This window comes from Myripristis murdjan, chromosome 19, assembly GCF_902150065.1.
Source record: "Myripristis murdjan chromosome 19, fMyrMur1.1, whole genome shotgun sequence".
Lineage (NCBI taxonomy): Eukaryota > Metazoa > Chordata > Actinopteri > Holocentriformes > Holocentridae > Myripristis > Myripristis murdjan.
The window spans coordinates 7,204,453-7,224,510 of NC_043998.1; the positions used below are offsets into that span (position 1 = coordinate 7,204,453).

The following is a 20,058-nucleotide window of genomic DNA, read 5'->3' on the forward strand; positions in this document are numbered from 1 at the left end:
TTATTAATACCTGCACTCAGTCTTTTAATCTGCCCTATTTGTCACATGTGACTGTCTGACTGCACTGTTTAATCTGGGTATCCTTCAATCTGTCTCGTCTCAGATTAGAAATTAATGAAGGCAGGAAGAGACACATTTGAGTCAGTTATAGTGTAGGGGGTTAGAAGGGAAGGGATGAATGGGAGATGAACATCGCTCACTCGACAGTGCTTTCTCTTTTTTCCACTTCCCCCGATCCCCTCTCTCTGTCTGTCTCTCTCTTTCTCTCTCTCTATCTATCTTCCTCTCCAACTCTCTCTCCCTATCTCCACTCTTGTTTAGCTGCCAGATGTAGCCCATTTTTGTGCCGCCGACACCCCCCCCCCCCCACCCCCCCAAACAGGCGCTCAGCACGTGGGCCCTTTGGTGTGCGGCACCTGTGTAGTGTAATACAGTGAGCAACTGCGTTGTTTACTCCGGATTTGTTTGGTGTGCTTGAAAGCCTGTCTTTGATCCACGCAAAGATTCTTCACTTCTTTTTCTTTTTTTTTCCTGATTCTTTCCCTGCCTCCCTCATTTTTAAACACTAATGCTGTAGCAATATGGTTACACTGATGGCAGCAGTGAGTTTTTTTTTTTTTTTTTTTTTTTTTTTTTTTTTTGGCAGGGAGGGGCATATTTGGTTTATCTTTTTTTGCTTTCTTTTCTTGTCCTTAACCCAAGGGACCAGGAAAAATGACAGTGACCACTGACGAGCTTGTCAGGCATCTTGTTGGGGATGTTTTATAACCACACCTTTATGTGTTTACATCCACAACTGACTAGAGGTATTTAAAAAAGAATGGCATAATTGATCGTTGGATAGATGCTGGGATACTGTTTTTTTTTTTTTTTTTTTTTTTACAACTTCTTGACTATGTATTGCAGCATTTTAAAGATATAAAAGCAAAAAAAAAAAAAAAAAAAAAAAAAAAAAAAAACCTACAGTATTCAACACCTACATCTGAGTACCTGGTACCCTGACACTTACTCTAGACAGTGTTGTCACTATATATACTGTGAGTTTACAAAATACTGCACACTTACTGTATATGGAATGCATGCTCTGTCCATGAAAGAGATTTACCAGTTGAAAAAGACGATCCCTCATTCAGTTAACATTATTTCTGCCTCATTCAGATATAGTTAATGGGAAGTAGACCTGTTTTCTTGTGTTTTGTTTTATTTTCATATGTTTTGTTTTGTTCTGTTTATTTTGAAGTCAGGATGACGCAATGTAGCGGTACTGACAATAACCGTGATATTTAAAAATTAAAATATTAATGCACAATACGAACAATAAGATGCTTTTGACTGAAAGCATTATTTATTTATTCATTCATTTATTCAGATTTTCTATAGATTCATTGTTACCATGAATTCTTTGTGAAAATTTCATGTTATGATAGCCCTATTTTGAACAATTAAACACAACAAACAGGAAACCAAGAAAATAAGAAGTTAGAAAGTAGGAGAGGCAGAAAGCCCAAGGTCTTAGCTGTTGCTTCTTCCCTAAAATAAAAATAAAAAGTTACAAATACAAAATTACAACTTGATATAGCTGAGACATATGTCTAAAGGTGGGTCCAAATCAGTATTTGGAAAGCATTTTTAATACGCACACTCCTTTTTGTACAGTATGAACACAGCTCTGTACAAAAGGAGAGTGGAAGTCAATGTTTCGACTCTTTTTGGTTTCATTTCTTTGGATGTTTCCTCCTGACGATCTCAAAGGTAGACATTTCTCCTCTTCATACTGTGTCTGTTTTTTGCCTCTGTCGCAGAACAAGTGGGTCAAGAGATCCTCGCTAATCTACACAGTGATCGTGAGAAGATCCAAAGAGCCAGAGAAAGGGTGAGCAGTACACACACACACACACACACACACACACACACATGAAGACATGTATTCTAGCAAGTGTTTTGACTGTTGGATGAAGGAGCAGCACGAGACATTGATGACACAAAGACTTTATAGTTGGTTCGCAACACTGACAACATTCAGCACTCGCCTCATGAAAGCTGTGCGTGTTTGAGGCACTGATGCCATCCGTGTATGATGTCAGATTAGCTAAGTAAACACACAGATGCTGGTCAACATGTACAAACATACCACACACACGCACACACACACACACACTCCTTGTGCATGTTCATAGGTCTCTATCAGTAGTATTGTATTGACTAGGGATAGTATGTATCCTATCCATGCTTCACTTATGCCAATTTTATACCAAGTACTTTCTGTTTTATTATTATCATAATTATTATTATTATTTTACCCGCTACTACCTTTAATTATATAAATAAATAAAAATTACGTTTCGCCCTTATGAAATACAATATAAACATAAGTCTATCCAAAACATGGTGATTTATTGGTCATTTATCATATTACATATGTTAAACCTATACTGAGGTTAGAATTGCCTACCAAAATTTGTATAATAAATCTGTAAAACTGTATTACAGTATATACTGTTGGGTTTTGTTTGCCCCACCAGCAGGGCCAGTGGGGCACCTGCATTCAAAATAACACATTGGCTTAAGTAGTAAATATTGATAAAGGTTATGTCAAGCTTTAGAACACAGGACTGAAATGTGTGGCCAGCCTGTTCACACTCAGCTCAAGTGGGATTTTAGGTCTGTGTAAAATTTGTGTTATCACTGTATTTTATCCAGTGTAGGCAATCATAGTCCTAGATTATTCTATTATCGATTACTATTATTACATTTTGTTTCATCATAGACTGATTTTGGAAAAGTGACTTTGTGTAATTCATCCTTGAGTGCCTATGCAACTTTCCTGGACCACGTGTTGCACTCTAGCACACCGTGTGCAGCTTTCTGCAAGACTCTGCAAAAAAAAGCTTCTTCCTTTCACCTGAATGGAGTTAGCTTGGGCAGTTACCATGCCTCTTCATTCCACACTCCCCAGTAGCTCTCCACCCTCCCTCTCTCCTTCGCACTTTCCTTCGGAGAGTCCTAAAATCCTGAGTACTGCCTCCACCCCCACCCACACACACACACACACACACACACATTACACCCAGCCAGCCAAACAGACAGACAGGTGGGCAGAGACAGAAAGGACCAAGCACAGTAAGGGGGCCCAGCCCTGACGGCCCCCTCAATGCAGAATGCTGAAAGATCACAACATGGCAGTGGGCCTCGCGCAGGCAATTTCAAAGGAAATCAAACATCTCCTTTCAAAAAGGTCCACAGTGTCTGCTGAGAGTACCTGCTCTCTCTCTCTCTCTCTCTCTCTCTCTCTCTCTCTCTCTCTCTCTCTCTCTCTCTCTCTCTCTCTCCCTCTCTCTCTCTCCCTCTTCCTCTCCCTTCTTCCCGTGGGTCTTCTTTGCTGAACACCCCCATCCCACACCCCTCTAACACACACACACACACACACACACACACACACATACACACATACACACACACACACTCACACACACACGCACACGCACGTACTTTAAAGGCAGTTTGTGGAGCAAAAGGAAAGTAAGAAATAAGAAGATGTGAAGACACAGGATGGAAGGGTCGGCTGACGGCTCTTTTGCATGAAAGAAACAGAAGATGAAGGAGTTTACGGGGCATAGTTTTTAGCATAAATGCCAACACACAAACACACACAAGTGCACACATACACACACACCTGAACGCAGCAGGAGGTGTGGCCTTTTGTTTTGCTTTTATGGTACAAATAGAAGTCAATAGAGGGCTGGGTCAGTGGGTCAAAGCAGCATGTTCCCAGCACTTGACCCCTGACTGGATTATACAATCTGGTTGACCATCCTTCACTGTAGCCTGCAATACTCTTATCACCTCTGCATAAAAAAAGCCGTATTATTCATTGTTCACTTTTCATCCTCAAGAATCAAAGCCTTCCAGTGACTTTGCTGAATTTCCTCTTTTGTTCGTGGAGATTGAAGGCAGATGAATCAGAAATTGACATTGTGGTGTTTTAAACGCTCTAAGCTTCACTTTACAGTAATGGTAATGATTTGTGTACAGTGAATGTGAATCAGACAGCTGTACATTCTGGTTAAAAAGGTGACAGAAACGCCTCTTCCTTCATTTCCTCATGCAAGTAATGAGTTTTCACTAATTGAGACTGAACTGTCTTATGGTGTAAAAAAAAAAAAAAAAACAGATTTGACTGCTAAAACTCACTGATGTTCCATTTTAAATAGAGACTTGGTGAGTGGCGGCAGAGGAGAGAGAAATGGGGAGAAGGAATGATTCAGAGGGAGAGATGTATTTTCGGCAAAAGTGGGAAGTGTCTAGGGGACAGATCTGTGTGTAGAGGCAGACATCAGGCAACTGCAGGACTTGTTGTCTTTGCCAGAGGGCCCAAACCCCAGGCCCCCTACCTCCCACCCCATACCACATGCATCCTTGGCTCCAGCAACCTGCATCACACCAGGCCCTGGCTTACCAGAGGGAAGGGAGGAAAGGATGGAAAAAGAGGAAGAAAGTGGGGAGAGGAAAAGGGGTGAGCGACTGCGAGATGAACCATATTAAGCAGTGAAAAGAAAGTGGTGCTGGAACCTAGGAGAAGAAACGAAGGTTAGGAAACGAGACGTGAAGAGCGAAAGCCAGAAATAAAAGGGTAGAATAGATGGATGAAAACCAGGAGAAATACGGGAACACACTGAGTGAGGGTGACTTTATTGGAAAAGCTGTTATTATTTCAGAGAGAGCGGGAGAGGAACGACTCCCTGCTGACTCGAGAGAGAAGCTCTCTGTGAAGACTCATCCCTACACCCCCCACCATCCGCCAGAAATGCGACTACAGGTAGACGTTAGTGGCAGCTCACTCAGTGTGGTGTCAGCATTTTTATACAGACACACGCACACATCTTGTTGGCAACATCTCTCTGCCGATTCCTCTCCCTCTGAAAGTCCCCGCACCTGAAAAGAGAAGGGAAGGAAAACATTTCCATGACCCCTTAGAAAACCAGAGAGAAGGGAAAGTGAGAAAATGGAGCAAGAAAAAGGAAAATAGCAGAGGCAATTAGCCCCTGAATGGCTGTGATCATAATTTCAAGTGCGCCTTCAAGGCCATGTGCTTACTACCTACGTCAGAGGTAACGAGCCATATTTCCTCTCTCGTATTCACCTCCTCTGCAGCAGGATGAGCTCAAAGGTCACCACAGTGACATGTCCTAAGTTGGCAAGTGTGAATCTGCCATTCAGTGCCTTCCACTACTTCACTTGTTTTCCACCTATCATGTTAGTTTTCTTAACAGCTCCACAAATCTGAAAAACTGTGAAACCGTGTTTTGCACACCCTGGAGCTATTTGCATCTGTCTAAATCAGTTAATCAAAGAGCGCTACAAGTGTATTTGCAGGATGGGGCTTTGGAAAATTTTCGTGGAAGAACTGAACAAAAAGGGCTCACCTGTCCCTCCCTCAACACTTACCACTTAAGTGTCACTGAGGAAAACACTTTACCTACTCCAGCAGAGTTGGACAAGGCGCTGGTTGTACTCAGCTGCAAGGATTATGATGCTAATATTTCTAATGACTTAATTTTTGTGGCACTTTTCCAACTGAGTTGGTGTTATTCCATAAAAAGTGTATTTAAACAGTGTGTACAACTACCCTTGGCATTAATTTTCCAGGTTGATGCTGTAACTAAAATACAATATGTTATTAGTCAGCTTATTTGGTTAAATAACAGTTGAACAAGAAAGTTTGTTGTTTCTCATACCTTTCCACCTCATCTTGCCCTGAGGGATGTAACACAAACACAGTGTTGAGAATTAACTGCATAATAATGTAAACATGCAAATAAAAAATATATATATTTTTTTAACATATTTTTGTAGTCAAAGTGTGAGGTGTCAGAGGAGTCGTAACGTGAATCGATTTTTTTTTTCTCTTCAATTTCGCTGTTTCTTCTCAGGATTCATGTTCAAAACCTATATATATCACCATGGAAACTTAAACGTCTCTTTCATTGTTTCTGTCTTTCCCTCAGCTGAGAGAAACGGATGCCAACTTGGGCAAGAGTTCTCGCATCCTTACCGGCATGCTGAGAAGGTAAGCGGCAGGTAGGGACCCTGTTTCTGCTGCACCTCTCTGACTGTGATGTGCTTCACCTGTGCTGTGAGCTTCCTCGCTCTGTAATCCACCGCCGTTATGTAACACAGAGTCACATTTTTCGTTTTGTTTTGTACAGTTTAAGTGGCCATTTCACTGCCATAAGAAATACTCATTATGTAGCCTGTTTTTAGTCTTTTTCGCTGAGTTCACATACCCACCTATCCTATTGCATCTAAAATTAGTCTTCACTGGGTCATTTCCTACCACAGAGGAGTCATTTTCATGCATTTTTACGCCAAAGCACACATATGAAATGATAAACAAACAAATAAAGAGTGCTTTTTTTTTTGCTTAGACATTTCCTACAAGCCTATTATGGTGGCCAAAAATGGTTTCACTGGTAAACCACCGTTTTGATTTTAAGCTTATTTAAATAGAATGTAAGTGAAGCAAACTCTAGGTAATAATATACTTTTATCGACTTGATTCGAGCACTCCTGAGCTGACTCAGTGGCTCACCTGTGGGCTTGATCACACTGCTCTACTAGCTTTTCCACAGAGGACGCTCACCAAAACATTTTTTGTCCTCACAGTGGACGAATTAACTATTTTTTTTAATTTGGTTATTTATTGAGCATTCTACTTAAACGTGTCTCTGCTTTACTTTAGCGTTGCCATTTTGCGAAACACTTTAAACTTTTCCTGTCTACATTTACATTTCAAAGGACAATTTCTGCAAGATATTCCACCACAATTATCTGGCGCCTACAGTCATTAGTTACCTTCAAGAAAAATGTTTTTGTATAAGATATGTGATCAGTTCATTTCTTTTACTCGAATGAAATTTTGTTTGGATGACATTTATCAGAGAATAAGAGCACCAATTAGATAAAGAATTTACTTCCTCCACCACCGAGCAAACTCACATCATCCCTGAAGGTCATGTTTTCTTTGTCACCTTTGAAAACCTTTTTTTTTATTCTAATCAGGTGTATATTCAAATGATTTGACACTTTTGTCTGGACAACACACATGGTATGACTGCCTCTGCTGTTTGTGTAATACCTGTTTATTTTACAAACAACACTATTGCTGCTTTGTTCCTGTGTGGACCGGGGAGAGAGTAGTCCAGCATAGCACACTTTAGAAAAAGGCCTTGAAAAGACAAGTGTGTACAATACACACCAGCTCTCCATCCTTTTCTTCTGCTTGTCTTTGTTTCTCACAAAATACTTATGTACTCACTACCCATAGCCAACTTTTACTCTCTCCCTTTTTCTCCCTTGTTTGCTTTCTTCCTAGTTAATGCACAAGGAAGCCCCACCAGGCACACAAATACACTGTTATTCATACACACACACACACACGCACACACACACACACACACCGTAATGTCTTGTCACATCTCCATTTCATAAAGTGCCTGTGTGCCTACCCCTGAACCGTGACGCCACGGTTTTGTTTCTCTCCCCCGCTTTCTTTTTTTTTTTTTTTGTCCCCGTCGCCAACTGTGGATTTTGATTAAGAGTAATATGTAAATGACACCAACTAAATGTAAAATCCTGGGGCCAGGAAGGAAGTGCCAATTGAAATAGATGCTTCAGTGCCCGTAGACAATTTGGAGGGCGGCTCACAGGGCGGCCGGCAGTTACTAGAGAGAGGAGGCCTGGGCAGGGCTGTGACGCCGACTGTAACCAATATTTCTGCATATGTCTCCATTTTGTCAAGTCTGATTATGGTGAGGGGGCGGGGGTGTCGGGGAGGGGGTTCAACCCGCCTGGCATGTCATCCAGAAATCATTCATCATCCCCCCCCTCCTTCCTTCTCCCCATCCCTCCTCCCCCCTCTGGTGCTGAAGTAAATAACACACACTTATTTCAATATTATCATATTAATGTTAAAGTTCAGCTGTCACCTAATGGGAAGACTTAATCAGACGTAGCATTTTAAGAGGCAAGCTGCCACTCCCGCCCACTCTCCAACCCCCTTCTCGACGCGCCTTACCTCCTCTGGTTAGCGCCCCGCTCAAATCAGGATTTATGAGGGCTTTCCAAAGCGGGGCCTGGCTGCAACCCTCTTCCACTGCCACCAGCCTTTCTGCTTGAGGGGAGCGCCACTACGTTCACACACACACCACACACAAACACACACACACACACACCCTTTATAAAAAACAAAATATCTTTTTTTCCCCCAGTTTCTCCAGTGTTTGAATAAAAGAAAGTGTGTTTTGTTGTAAGGTTGAAGGGTTGGGGCGTTAACTCTGAAGTCATTTATAACCATGGACAGACGACTGAGAGACAAAAGTGAGTTGCAAGATGGTTCCATGATTACCCCCCTCCCCTCCAACCGATTTGGCAATCCTTCCTCATTTCCTCATTCATTTCATTATGTGCTCCCCTGGTTTTCATACCTTTGATTAATAGTATATTTGTGTACAACGCCAAGGCAATTGTAGTTTCTTTCTACTGTGTTTTTCTTGGGTGGCTGGGGGTACGATACTTTGTTATTCTCTACTTGTTTGTCACAGCTTTGTGTAGTGTGTTTTTTTTTTTTTTTTTTTTCAGTCCACCAACAGTGTGTGGAAGACTTATAGTATTTTGTGCAAATAAGGGAGTAAGGTAAACCTATCCTGCTGTGTATTGTAACCTCAGCGCTTGCAGATACAAAGCAGAGATGGGCTCAGATGCTCATTCACCTCATTCATCAGGATTTTTTTTTTTTTTTTTTTTTTTTTTGAATGAAGCAAGTTAAGCTACAGTGGAAGGCAAATATTTTGTTTCTGGCCAAGCCGTGAGTGTTTTGGGAATGCACTGACATCAACAATACAGAGATAGATTGTATTTTTGCCATTATGTGACAGCTGTATTCATAAAAGTAGAGATATGTTCATAGTTCTGGCTTTGACCCAAATATGTGCCTAACAAGAGTGTGTGATTTTTAATATTTAATACTGATGTTTGGATAAATCTGTTGTGATCCCATAAGCATTTAAATCTATTGTCAACTTCGAAGAAACAGAGGCCTTTTTACATTGCTAGTGTAGCTTTTCTTACTCTCACACCTCCTCCTGAAGGGTTCCCATGGCCTGGCGGCTAACACCCCGGCTGAGCAACAATTAGACACTCATTAAGCTAGCTGTCATGGTTCAAGACAGCCAATTAACTTAAAGACTCTGTGAATATCACTTGTTGGAAGAAACATTCAGCGATACACTCATCTCAAATAGCTGTTGCTTTGTTTTATAAGAACTCTTTGTAAAACTCTGGTTGTTTGAGTCATCTGTGCCAATGAGGGTAATTAGGAAGAAAAAAAAAAAAAAACATACAGTAGACGGCATGGATCGTCTTCGTTTTGAGTTGATAGTCGTCTCACAAACTTCTCCTTCTCTCTCTGGCATGCCGGCACTCATTTACTTGTTGGTCTAGCAGTGGGCTTCCAGAGGCATCCAGCCCTGGTAAATTATTCATGTGATCATCTGAAGTCCTGAGGGTTTTAATTATATTGTCACAGGCACAATGATCTCATTATCGTTTAAACCAAATCATAATGATATTAAAAGTCATAATATCAGTGATACTTATCAGCGAGAACTGCAATTGACAGCATACAATTAAAATGTTTTCTTTTTATCCCCGTTGAGACGGTGTTGCACCAACACCAGTTCTTTTATACTAGAGCCTTAAAAAAATGTGAGTGTGCTTCGGTACTTTTTGAGAGCGTGCTCATCAATTTCAGCTCTTAACTCGCAGAATTAGATCTTTTCAAATGGGAGAAAACACATTCTGCATTTTATGAAAGAGCATTTGAGGCAGTGTGGTCTTCATTGAAATGAAAACTTACTTTTCTAACATGAGTACTGTGTATTTTAGTGAGAAATGCGCTGTAAAATATAATTGACGTCTGTTATTTCCACGCTCAAGGGCAGCGTAGTGTAGATTTGTGCATGAGGAACAACAGAGCTAAAACTTTAATCTGTTGTGTCATTAAGCAACATTTTCTGGAACTGCCTGACAATGAAAGAAGCCTTTGGGAACTGACTTGTCTGTGACATGAACCCAAGGGTTTTAGAGTGAGACCAGTGGTATAGATACATCATTCAGGATTGTTGGCACTTTTGTAAAATAATATAATAAAGCACATTTGAGTCTACAGTGTCACAAGACTTAAATTCCCAAAGTCCCATTCAGTGTCAACAAAACATAAAGTCTTAATTTTGACTTGTCTTTGTTGTTTTTGAAGAGACTTGTTCATTTTCACAAATAGTGACTGGACTGTCTGAAGAATAATATATGCAAATATAGTTTAAAGTGGGTTTTCCCTTATTTAAAGAAGCAGAGTTTGGTCCTCAAATGACTTCTCAGTGTGATGGAGTTTGATAGAGGTGTGTTAGTGTTATATCTGGCTGTGGGTCACTATGCCTGATTAGAAAAGTTACACACCCTTTGATTTGGCCTCTGTTATAACCATTTCGATGACATGCTGACACTGTGGCTCCTCTCACTAGATACAAAATGGCCCCTGTGTCTTTGGCCCAGCTGAAGCAAACAGTGGCATGAGCCTTCCTGCTGCTACACTGTGAACATCTCAAGCATCTCACCCACCTCAGTCGCAACATTTGGGAATGGGATGCAGCTCCAGACCCAGTTAGGACCACTGGGGCTCCTGGCAGCTTCATGGAAGGAGGGGGCACAGTGAAGGGCAATGAAGGAGGGAAGACGAAGTGGGGGCGGGGGTGGGGGTATTTTGAAGCAGAGGGGTTGTCTGCTTTCGCTGGCAGCTGATCCCGCATGCAGGTGGTCGACTCAGTCGCCAGGCAGATCAAAAAGTCAAGGCCCCGGGTGGACCTCCCTTTGAAATGGGAATGGGGCCGAGATATCAGACAGAAAACATAAGCAAGCTCCCAGCCACAGAACAGCTCCATATTCATGGCTGAGACTGGCAGTAGCAGTGGGCAGGCAGGATGGACAGAGTCTCATCCTTCAGAGGAGGGCGCATGCACGCTCTGGACGCTGATTAAGAGATCAGCCCCTGGGCCTGGGCAAGCACAATACACTGGCTCGTGAGCTTGCTGCCACACTGTCACCAGCTTCTTTTCTTGAGATGTGTCCTGACAAGGTCTGCTGATGTGGCCAAGTCCATCTTTGTTAGTTTACTCAACACTGATAACTCCACACTGAATTGCTGTTACACTTTCAATGCTTTCTCTTAAATTAAAGCCATTCTTATGACTACTTTGCAAAACCATCTTATGTACAACTCACATGTTAAAAAAAAAGAAAAAAAAAAAAGATGGCTGGTTTCTCTTTGCAAAGAATAAGTGTGGAAACTGACATTTTGCAAAGTGACATTTGCAAACAATGTTAGGAGGGAAATGATGGAAGTGCAAGGCCTCAGAATAGTGAGCTTCCAATGTCCCTACCATCTCCAAGTTGCCTCTTTCCCTTAGTATTCGCTATCTCTCTCTCTCTCTCTCTCTCTCTCTCTCTCTCTCTCTCTCTCTCTCTCTCTCTCTCTCTCTCTCCATCTCTGTCTGTCTGGAATATTAACTACTGGGATATGTAGGTCACGTAATTAATGGAAATCAACTACACCAGTGGGCTGTGGTGGGATGCAAATGGATGGGAGCCTAGGGGCCTTCTTGAAGTCTTGTTGTGAAGTTGAACAAAAAGATCAGATTTTTTTTAATTGAAGCTGAAAGACAGAACAAATTATAGTTCAGATGTTTGTTTTTTTTTCTTCCTCCTCTTCTTCCTTCTTTCCCTTCTTTTATTTATTTGTGTCGCCCCTTTTTTTAGTGTGGAAGCGGAGGAAAAGCCTCATTACAGCACTGGGGGAGTCGGGAGTCAGCCCAGTGGAGCAGTGGCAGGCTTTGAGGCTCTCTGTCCCACCCCTATACTGTACATTCACACACGCCACAGACACACACATGCTTGCACATGCATGAACAATCTTACATACATGCTTTTTCTTATTCTGTGTTTCGCCAACTGGAGTACCCCCCTGTACATTTGCTATCCGTCTGTCTTTCTGTCTCTCTCTCTTCTTCTCCCTCTCCCTCTTTTCTTGGTAATAAGCCGTCACTCAACATGGTATGCTGATGACCACAAAGTAATATAGTTCCCTTTTGAGCGAGACAGTATGCTAGCGTGGTTAAATCAATCTACAGGCCTGTGGTTGCATTAAAGCATGAAAAGGCACACTAAAGGCACAGGATCTGCACTGAGAGTGACAAGCTTTGTGTGATACAGTAGGTATACCAAGGTCCTTTTTCACTGTTATCATCCATACCTGAAAAAACAATGTACCAATATACCAAATAGACACCTATCTTTCGCCCTTTTTTTTTATTCATCTTAAATTCAATGAACTCTCATTCACAGACATCAAATTTGATCAATGCATTTTTTTCTTCTATCAAAACAGGGGTTGTGTTAGACACGTTTGCCCTGTTTTCCATTCTATTCTATTTCCAGCTGAACTTGTCAGAGTAGCCATAGCTGAGCTTCATGTTCCCCGTCCTGAGAGCGGCAGACCACTCCCAGTGGATCCCACTCTCTCTGATCTCCTCTCCATGTTGCTGCCACAATGATTCTGTGCACCACATTTGTACTCATTCCCTTTGCTTTGCAATTTGTTAAGTCTGGCATGATTACTCCCCTTACACCCCCACCCTGCTTTTTCTTTTCTTTTTTTTTTTTTTTTTTTTTAATTGCTACATCCCTCTGGGTCAGCCCTATCCCTGGCCTTTTCTGCCCCTTCCAGGGAAATGTTCTGTGATAATTTTTTTTTTCTTAATTTATTTTTTTATGTCCAGCTTTTTTTTCGCTGGCAAGGGAGCCAAGTGCCAAAGCGTGAATTACATGTGCCCCCACTGCAACCCCAACTAAACCCTATACATTTTGAGATGAAGGCATGTGCATGTGTATATACAAGTGCATGTGTCTAGTCATTTGACTAAGGCTAGTGCGCCATCCTAATGCAGGGGACATGGAAGTATAGTAGTTATCACTGTTGGAAACTAAACAAGCGGCCCTGGAAGACCCATGTGGATTATAGATCTGAATAAGAGGTTACTTAGTGCCAGTCACATAACTTTTAGGGTGTGGATGTGATAGCAAATCTTCATCCAGCGCAGTTTTAGAGACAGTGGCTGTTTCAGAAACCGCTTGAAAAAAGTGGACTGTAGCCATCACCACAACACTGAACTGTGGAGTACGGAAATGCATCTCTGATGAATTTATCAAGTTCTTTCTATGGCCCCATCAAAACCTCTGAACTGCCTTTGATACTGAATTTTCCTATAGATTATTTTTTATCAAGCTTATTGCATCCCTTTTTTTTTTTTACACGTAATTTTGAATGGAAAAGCAAGTATGTGTACAATGCAGTTTTCTTCTCAATATATGTAGGAAGATTGGAGATACTTTTTAGTGTTCCTTTTTCTGTGTGTGTGTGTGTTTGTATGTGTGTTCATGTGTGTGTGTGTGTGTGTGGCTACGGCTGCTGCTGGGACAATGACAGGGTGCGCCTCAGCCTCATTACTCACTACTCCTGAGCCAAACAAGCACCACTGCCACCTCTCTCTCTCTCTCTCTCCGTCTCTCTCTCTATCTCTCTCTCTCTCTCCCTCTCCATCTCTTGCTCTCGCTCTCACTCTCTCGTGCTTTCCCTCCCTCTTTTTTCTATCTTTTTCTCTCTTCCTCCACCTCGCCCATTAGAGAGTGCTGATGGGACGTTTTTTGCAGAAAGGAAAAGAAACACACAAGCCTGGGCTGTAGAGGAAGGGGTTGTTGACAAGGGCAAAGACGTGTTGTTGTTTCATATAAGGGATGCATTTGTCTGTTGAGGATTGACTCGCTTAACTGGCTGCCAAAGCTCTCTTTTCTCCCCTCGCAATTCTCCCTCTATTATACAGCCCATATCCATCTTCTGTTTTAATATCTGAGACCATAGTTGAGTTCTAATTGTTTTAAGTGTGATGGTAACAAATCTTTTGATGTTGTATCTTAAATTGATTCCAAAAATGTCAGAGGTTGAGAGGGACAGGTAGCTTTGGTAAAGATGGATAAATCGTGAATACTGCTATGTAATACATTTCAGGTTGATCCTGCTGCTAAAGCTATGAAAGGACAAAGAGCGAAAACTACAACGCAGCTCAAATGTAGTGGGAAACCGCTGTATCAGCACTATAAGCCATCCATCCATTTGTGGCCAATTGCCATGGAGGGTCTGAGAGAGTGAGTTTGCAGGTTTGTGTTTTGATTTCACTCATTAACACACCTTCGACCAGAAGTGAAGAACTGAGCGGTGAAGTCAGATGATGTACTCTTTGGTTGGGATGAAAACCTTCAAACTTCCAGCCCTCCATGGCACATGAATGCTCATCACTTTGTCGGTGCATTCCAACAAAGACTGCTCTTTGCACCATCACTTCTCCAAACACTGTAGGGTCAGCCAGCCGTGACATTGAGGTGATGCTTCATTCGACCTCTCTCATTCCATCCTGGTTGAGACAGCTTTTTTTTTTTCCCTTCCTTTAACCCTGACAGACTGTCGTTCTGACGAGCTGACTGGAGATCAGTGGCGCTCTCTTCCCTTGAAGTGGCTCCAGGTGTCACTCCAAGGGTACCCGCCCTGTTTGATCTGCCGTCGAGCGCCTGTCGGGCCACGGCACCCTCTGATTTCCCCGTCAGAGGGGAAAGAGGAGCTCCTGTCCAAAAGTTCTACTGCTACTTTTGAGTGACAGCAAGGGAGAGGGCTTGGCGGCAGCCGAATTGACGGTGGCCATGGTGGTTTGCGAAGGGACTGCTTCGATGCATTCCTCCACTGTTATTCCCTGGCTCCTGTTTTGCAAGCACAGGGAAATCCCCCCACCCCCTCATGATAGTGTTGTGCAGTGGTGATCTTCATTGGATACGCCAGGCCCCAACAGTAAATGGAAACAAAATAAACATCAGATGAAACCAAACCATTTTCACTGATCATACTGTGGGCCTTGTCTTAAGAACAACAAAAAAACACCCTCTCAAACATCTTCAGATGCTGTCCAAAGGAGGTCCCTGCCTTTGCTGAGAAATAACAGACGAGCTGCACAAACAAAAAGGGTAGATAAAACAAAATGGAGGAAAATTCTGTAGATATCTGTTTGGCAGAACACAGATGTCTGTATCCTTCCTTCCTTTCATTTTATTGTATCTGTTTCTTTTTATCCCCACCTACTGTGTGCTTCTGCTGAAATTACAGGTGAGATTTCAGTCTGTGACGGGGCCTGCCTTTCGTCTGGAGGGAGCAGGAGGATGGGTGGGGGCTGGAGGGGGGAAAAAAGGCTGAGAGGGAGTGGAAAAAGAGATTCACGCTTTGCAGTACTGCTGTGTTGTTTGCGGAGCCCACTCTTCCTTTGTGTGTCTGGCGATAACTTATTCAGCACAGGGCCATTCATCCAGGGGTTGAGCGCGGGCGTCCGTCAAAACGGAAAATAATGAGGCGACAGCGGCGCAGAGGATAGCTTTCTCCCTCTGCCTAGGTCGCCCGCCCTCCTCCTCCTTCTCCTCCTCCTCCTCCCTCCTCTCCATCTCCTCCTCCTCCTAGCCTCCCATTATCAGCCGATTTAAATAGATAATAGGGGGCCTTCTTCAGGACATTTTGAAGCAATTAGAACCTATCACATTGTCTCTCCCCTGACTGTCGTTCCCTCCCAGCATGCCATTGTGCGTACTTCTGGGTGCACTATGCAACAGCTGCCTGAAAGAATGCGGAATGCCACCACATTACTGGATGCCAGTATTTGTGTCGAGTAGAAAAAAGGGCTAATTTGTTTCCTGTATCTTTGCAGTACATGCTCCATGCCCACTCATGCATCTTGGGCAGCGTGCCACCCTGTGCCATGCCAGGATATGGGGTTCCTGTGCCATGAAAAGTTACTGTTGGGCTGCATTGTCTGCCAGGGTAGAATGGCCGCTGCCCAAAGAAATTGCTGCCATCCCTACAGCTCCCATGTAACCCTCCTTAAAAAGACATACTGACAAGCATGTTTGCCCATGTTCTCTCGAACTACAGTATTCCACATTGTTTTTCAGGTTACAGTTTGATCAAAGAGAAGATTTATGTTATTAGTCTGAAAATTACATATATAAAATTACTACTGTGTGCGGATTTATTCCCGTTAGTAAATATATTTCAGCAGTTTTTTGCAAAATTGTGATAGAGAAAATAAGAAAATAAATAAGCTGTCTTGGTTTTGTTTGCATCTGGATGGATGGTTTAGTACAGTCTTTGCAGTTATTGTTGTTGCCTCTCAGATCTCTCTTTGGCAGGGTGCAAGAGCTTGAAATATTAACAAATGCTGAAATTTGACTTTGTTTTCTTTTTTCTTTATAGTATTCTTTTCTAACCCATCAATCATGTAGTGCGCCTCAGTATGTCTGTATCTCATAACATCCTAACAAACCCCCAGGATGGTGCAATGAAACAAAGGCGGCATATTGTTGCCATGTTGTTGATGGCATAAAAGATCCCCTTTATCACAATGGGTAAAACAATAAAAGCAGGACCATTTTTTTTTTTAAAGGAAGTGAAGAGGTTGTAAGCCAAGGCATTTGTAGGCACCAGGATTCAAGAGAGGCTCCTGTCAAACCACTTCAACAGGGTTTTGGTCCCTTTCCTCAGTGAAAAGCCTCTAACCTTGAGTGCTTTTATATTGAACACAAAAATACTTTTTTTTTTTTTTATTTTCATTTCAGAGATTGGAAAGCAAATGGACAGAGCCCTATCACTCCACCCATCCCTTAGTTTGGTTTTGTGGTGTTCGCTTTGAAGGGCATTCCAAGATGTGCAAAACACAGCGGTTTTGACAACTACTGTAGAAAACAATGCTTTGAAATATCTTATTTGCCAAATCCAATCTCGCAGTGCGGTCCACTGTTGCTCAAAAATCCAATCTCAATCTTTTTTTAATCCGTCTTTTGTCCTATGAAAATCCTTGGTGTGATTCTCAACTGACAGAATATCAGTGCACCAGATAAAATGGATATAACAAAGGATGAGATGGAGAAAGCTAGGGAGAATGTCACTTTTTGGTATGAGGTCATTTAATCATTAAATTTCAGATCAAAAGTGTCATCAGTGAAATTCCTTGTTATAGTTGCTAAAAAAATATGTTTTTTTTATCTTCACTGTATATAAAATGTCTCCCTAACATAGTAACATATATAGTCCCCTGTCCCTTTACAACATTTTAGCAATTAATGTACAGTACCGATAAGAATTGAACTCTCCATCTGTGAAATCATTAAGTGGCCCAATAGCATAGCAGATTTGTCATGGTTGTACGGCAGAAGTAAATCACTGCAGACTGTTGTGGGGGGTCGTTGACCCAATTCAGCTTGGTCACTGACCCTTTAGAAAATGACTGATGTCCAAACGAAGGGGCCATAATTTAAAGCTGCCACCCCAGCAAGCTATGATTTTTTTTTTTTTTTTTCCCCTCAAAGTCAGCTATGCCAAGCTTGTCTGCATGTAAACTTGGCAGCAAACTCTCATCTGTAAACCCTTCGAAAATACCAGGAGAGTGACAAGCCTGGCTCCAGATTTAACAGATTTGATCTAACTTTTTAACATTGCTTCAAAAGAAAAGGTTTACTGCAGCATGTGTGCCTGCATGTGTGTTGGTAATCACAATCTTTATGTTATACCAATATTAATTACGCTGGGTTTTTGTATGTGAGAGAAGGAGAAAGTGTGAGTGTGTGTGTGTGTGTGTGTGTGTGTGTGTGTGTGTGTGTGTGTGTGTGTGTGTGTGTGTGTGTGTGTGTGTACGCGTGTGCACTGGTGACTCAGTTCACTCAGCCTTTTACCAAGATAAAGACACACAGCTGCCACTTGTCCCTTCGTTTTATTTAAGCACATCTCTTATACACCCCGCTCTCTCTCCGTCTCCCTCTCTCTCTCTCAGTGCCCTTTTTTTAGTTAAGGCAGGGACTTTCATGTTGAGTCTTTGTCTTTAACTTAATGTTTTCTCTTCATCCTCCCCGTTCCTCTCCCCATATCTTATTGCCCCCATTAATTGTTGTATTTTAATTGAGTAGCCAAATTGAGAGAGCATTCAGTGTCACTTACTTGACTGTGAATTTATGGGGGCGCACATTGCTGTGAAAGAGTCTCTTTTATGCAGCGTTGAGATAGGCTATCTGAGAGATGGAGAAACCCAATTGTTCTTTGTTATGTACCTAAAGCCTTGTGTGGATTTTTTTCTGGGAGAAATCTTTTATGAAAGTCCATTATCAAAAGTTTGATAAAAATCTTTAAGGCCTGCGTTTTTTTTTTTTGTTTTTTTTTTCTATTCACATGGTGTCCTCCTAAAGTCTGTTTGTGTTGTCTTGCTTGGGGAGTGTTAACAGAGGACCAAGACCTTCGTTTTAAATTGTAGTGAAAGAGCTGGGAAATGAGTTCAGGTCATGTTGAAACAGCCCTTGTTTCATTAGTGGCTGAATATCAGCAGTGTTTGAAATTAACAAAATTCAGACTTTGCATTGTTTATTTTGATCATTATTGATCATTGTTTCATTATTGTATATTATTGTATTTGATAGATTTTGTTACTTTTATTAACAAAATGTAATGTGTTTTTCAAAATGACAAATATGCTGTAATATTTGTTTTAAAGTAATTCCGATTTTTCTCCCATTTTTCTCAATTAATAGGAATAATAATAATGATGATGATGATAATAATAATAATAATGATAATACTCATAATAATTGTTGTGCCAAATATTCTGCATTTGAACATAATAGTTATAATTTCTTAAAAAATATAACATGTCTTGTTAAATTGGATCATTCAAAAAAATTATATAGCGCCCCCCCTTGGTCAAATCAGTGTAAGCTGGAAAATAACAGAGTACACAGTGGTGAGATGCATCATTCACCCAAGTTTCATCAAAAAGCAATCAGTTTTGCCTGAGATATTGCGTGTGACGAATGAACGAAACAAACAGACAGAGACCGATCCATAGTCATTGGCATTAGCGGGCTCTCTAAATTACTTGTGCATGACCACTGAGAAATATGTTGTATGCTTTTGTGAGAAATAGAGGATTGAATTATGGGACTAAGCCCACTGAATCACTATTTCTCTCCGTCTCCAACACTGACACAAGCAATTCATTACAGGTTGTTTTGTTTGAGTCTTTGTTTTGAGTCTATGCCTTCTCCTCAATGGTGCATTCCAATGAAAGCAGTGGCTGGACCCACGGATCATGACGGCCCTCTTTTTGACCGATTAGTATTTTGTGATGTTGACAGGGCCTTTTTCTTGACGGATGCCTCAAACCATCATCCGTTGTAGCCAGAAACATAAGGACAAAGTTATCCCACGAAAGCCTACATAACCTTGATCAATGGAGAAAACCTCAGTGAGGGCCAATACCCATAAGAGTCCACTTTTAGCCTTGGGGATCATAGGAAGTCAACTAGATGTTGTATAATTAGACGGTATGTAATTCATCCTAAGAGATGGTTTGGCAGGCGCTGTCTGTCCACTCTCAAGCTTTTCGGTCATATGCAATAATCTCAAACTTGTCATTTGTAGCTGTAAAGGGGTTGCTCTCAGTGCCGTAAGAAGTGGTCACATTCACACTCAGGGTTATTTGCATTAGGAAAATAGATGTGTATACCTTGCTGCACTGATCATCTGGCATCATTCTGAAAAGGGAGTCTCCTGGCTGCAACATTTGCTAGTGTCAAGTGCAGTACACGCTCAAGCCCTTGGCCTGGCCGAGGTTTTGGGGAGCGAACCAGCCACGCACAGCCGGTAATGACAGGTTCCATGTTGCCCGTGGCTTGTGGCCCACTGTGCTGTTTGTTTGGAGAGTGGTGCTCGGCCGTGAAGTGCTGGCCCAGCTGGCAGCAGCCTCGTTGCCCCCTTGGCCCGACGACTGGGGCTTGTTTGGCCCACACCAGCCAGGCAGACTGGCATCCAGGAGGCTG

The 20,058-nt window shown here is 42.0% G+C and overlaps 1 protein-coding gene across 4 annotated transcripts in view; it reads left to right on the forward strand.

Moving 5' to 3' along the window:
* Positions 1-20,058, forward strand: part of vti1a (vesicle transport through interaction with t-SNAREs 1A) — a 126,123-nt gene that overhangs the window by 80,425 nt on the left and 25,640 nt on the right. For 2 of the 4 annotated variants that reach the window (XM_030077432.1, XM_030077433.1), the window contains 2 exons: positions 1,803-1,873; positions 6,006-6,078. In XM_030077432.1, the coding sequence (XP_029933292.1) occupies positions 1,803-1,873; positions 6,006-6,071 (137 nt within the window). In that variant the 3' untranslated portion in view covers positions 6,072-6,078. The remainder of the gene's footprint in view (positions 1-1,802; positions 1,874-6,005; positions 6,079-20,058) is intronic. The other 2 variants (XM_030077430.1, XM_030077431.1) reach the window with 1 other exon arrangement.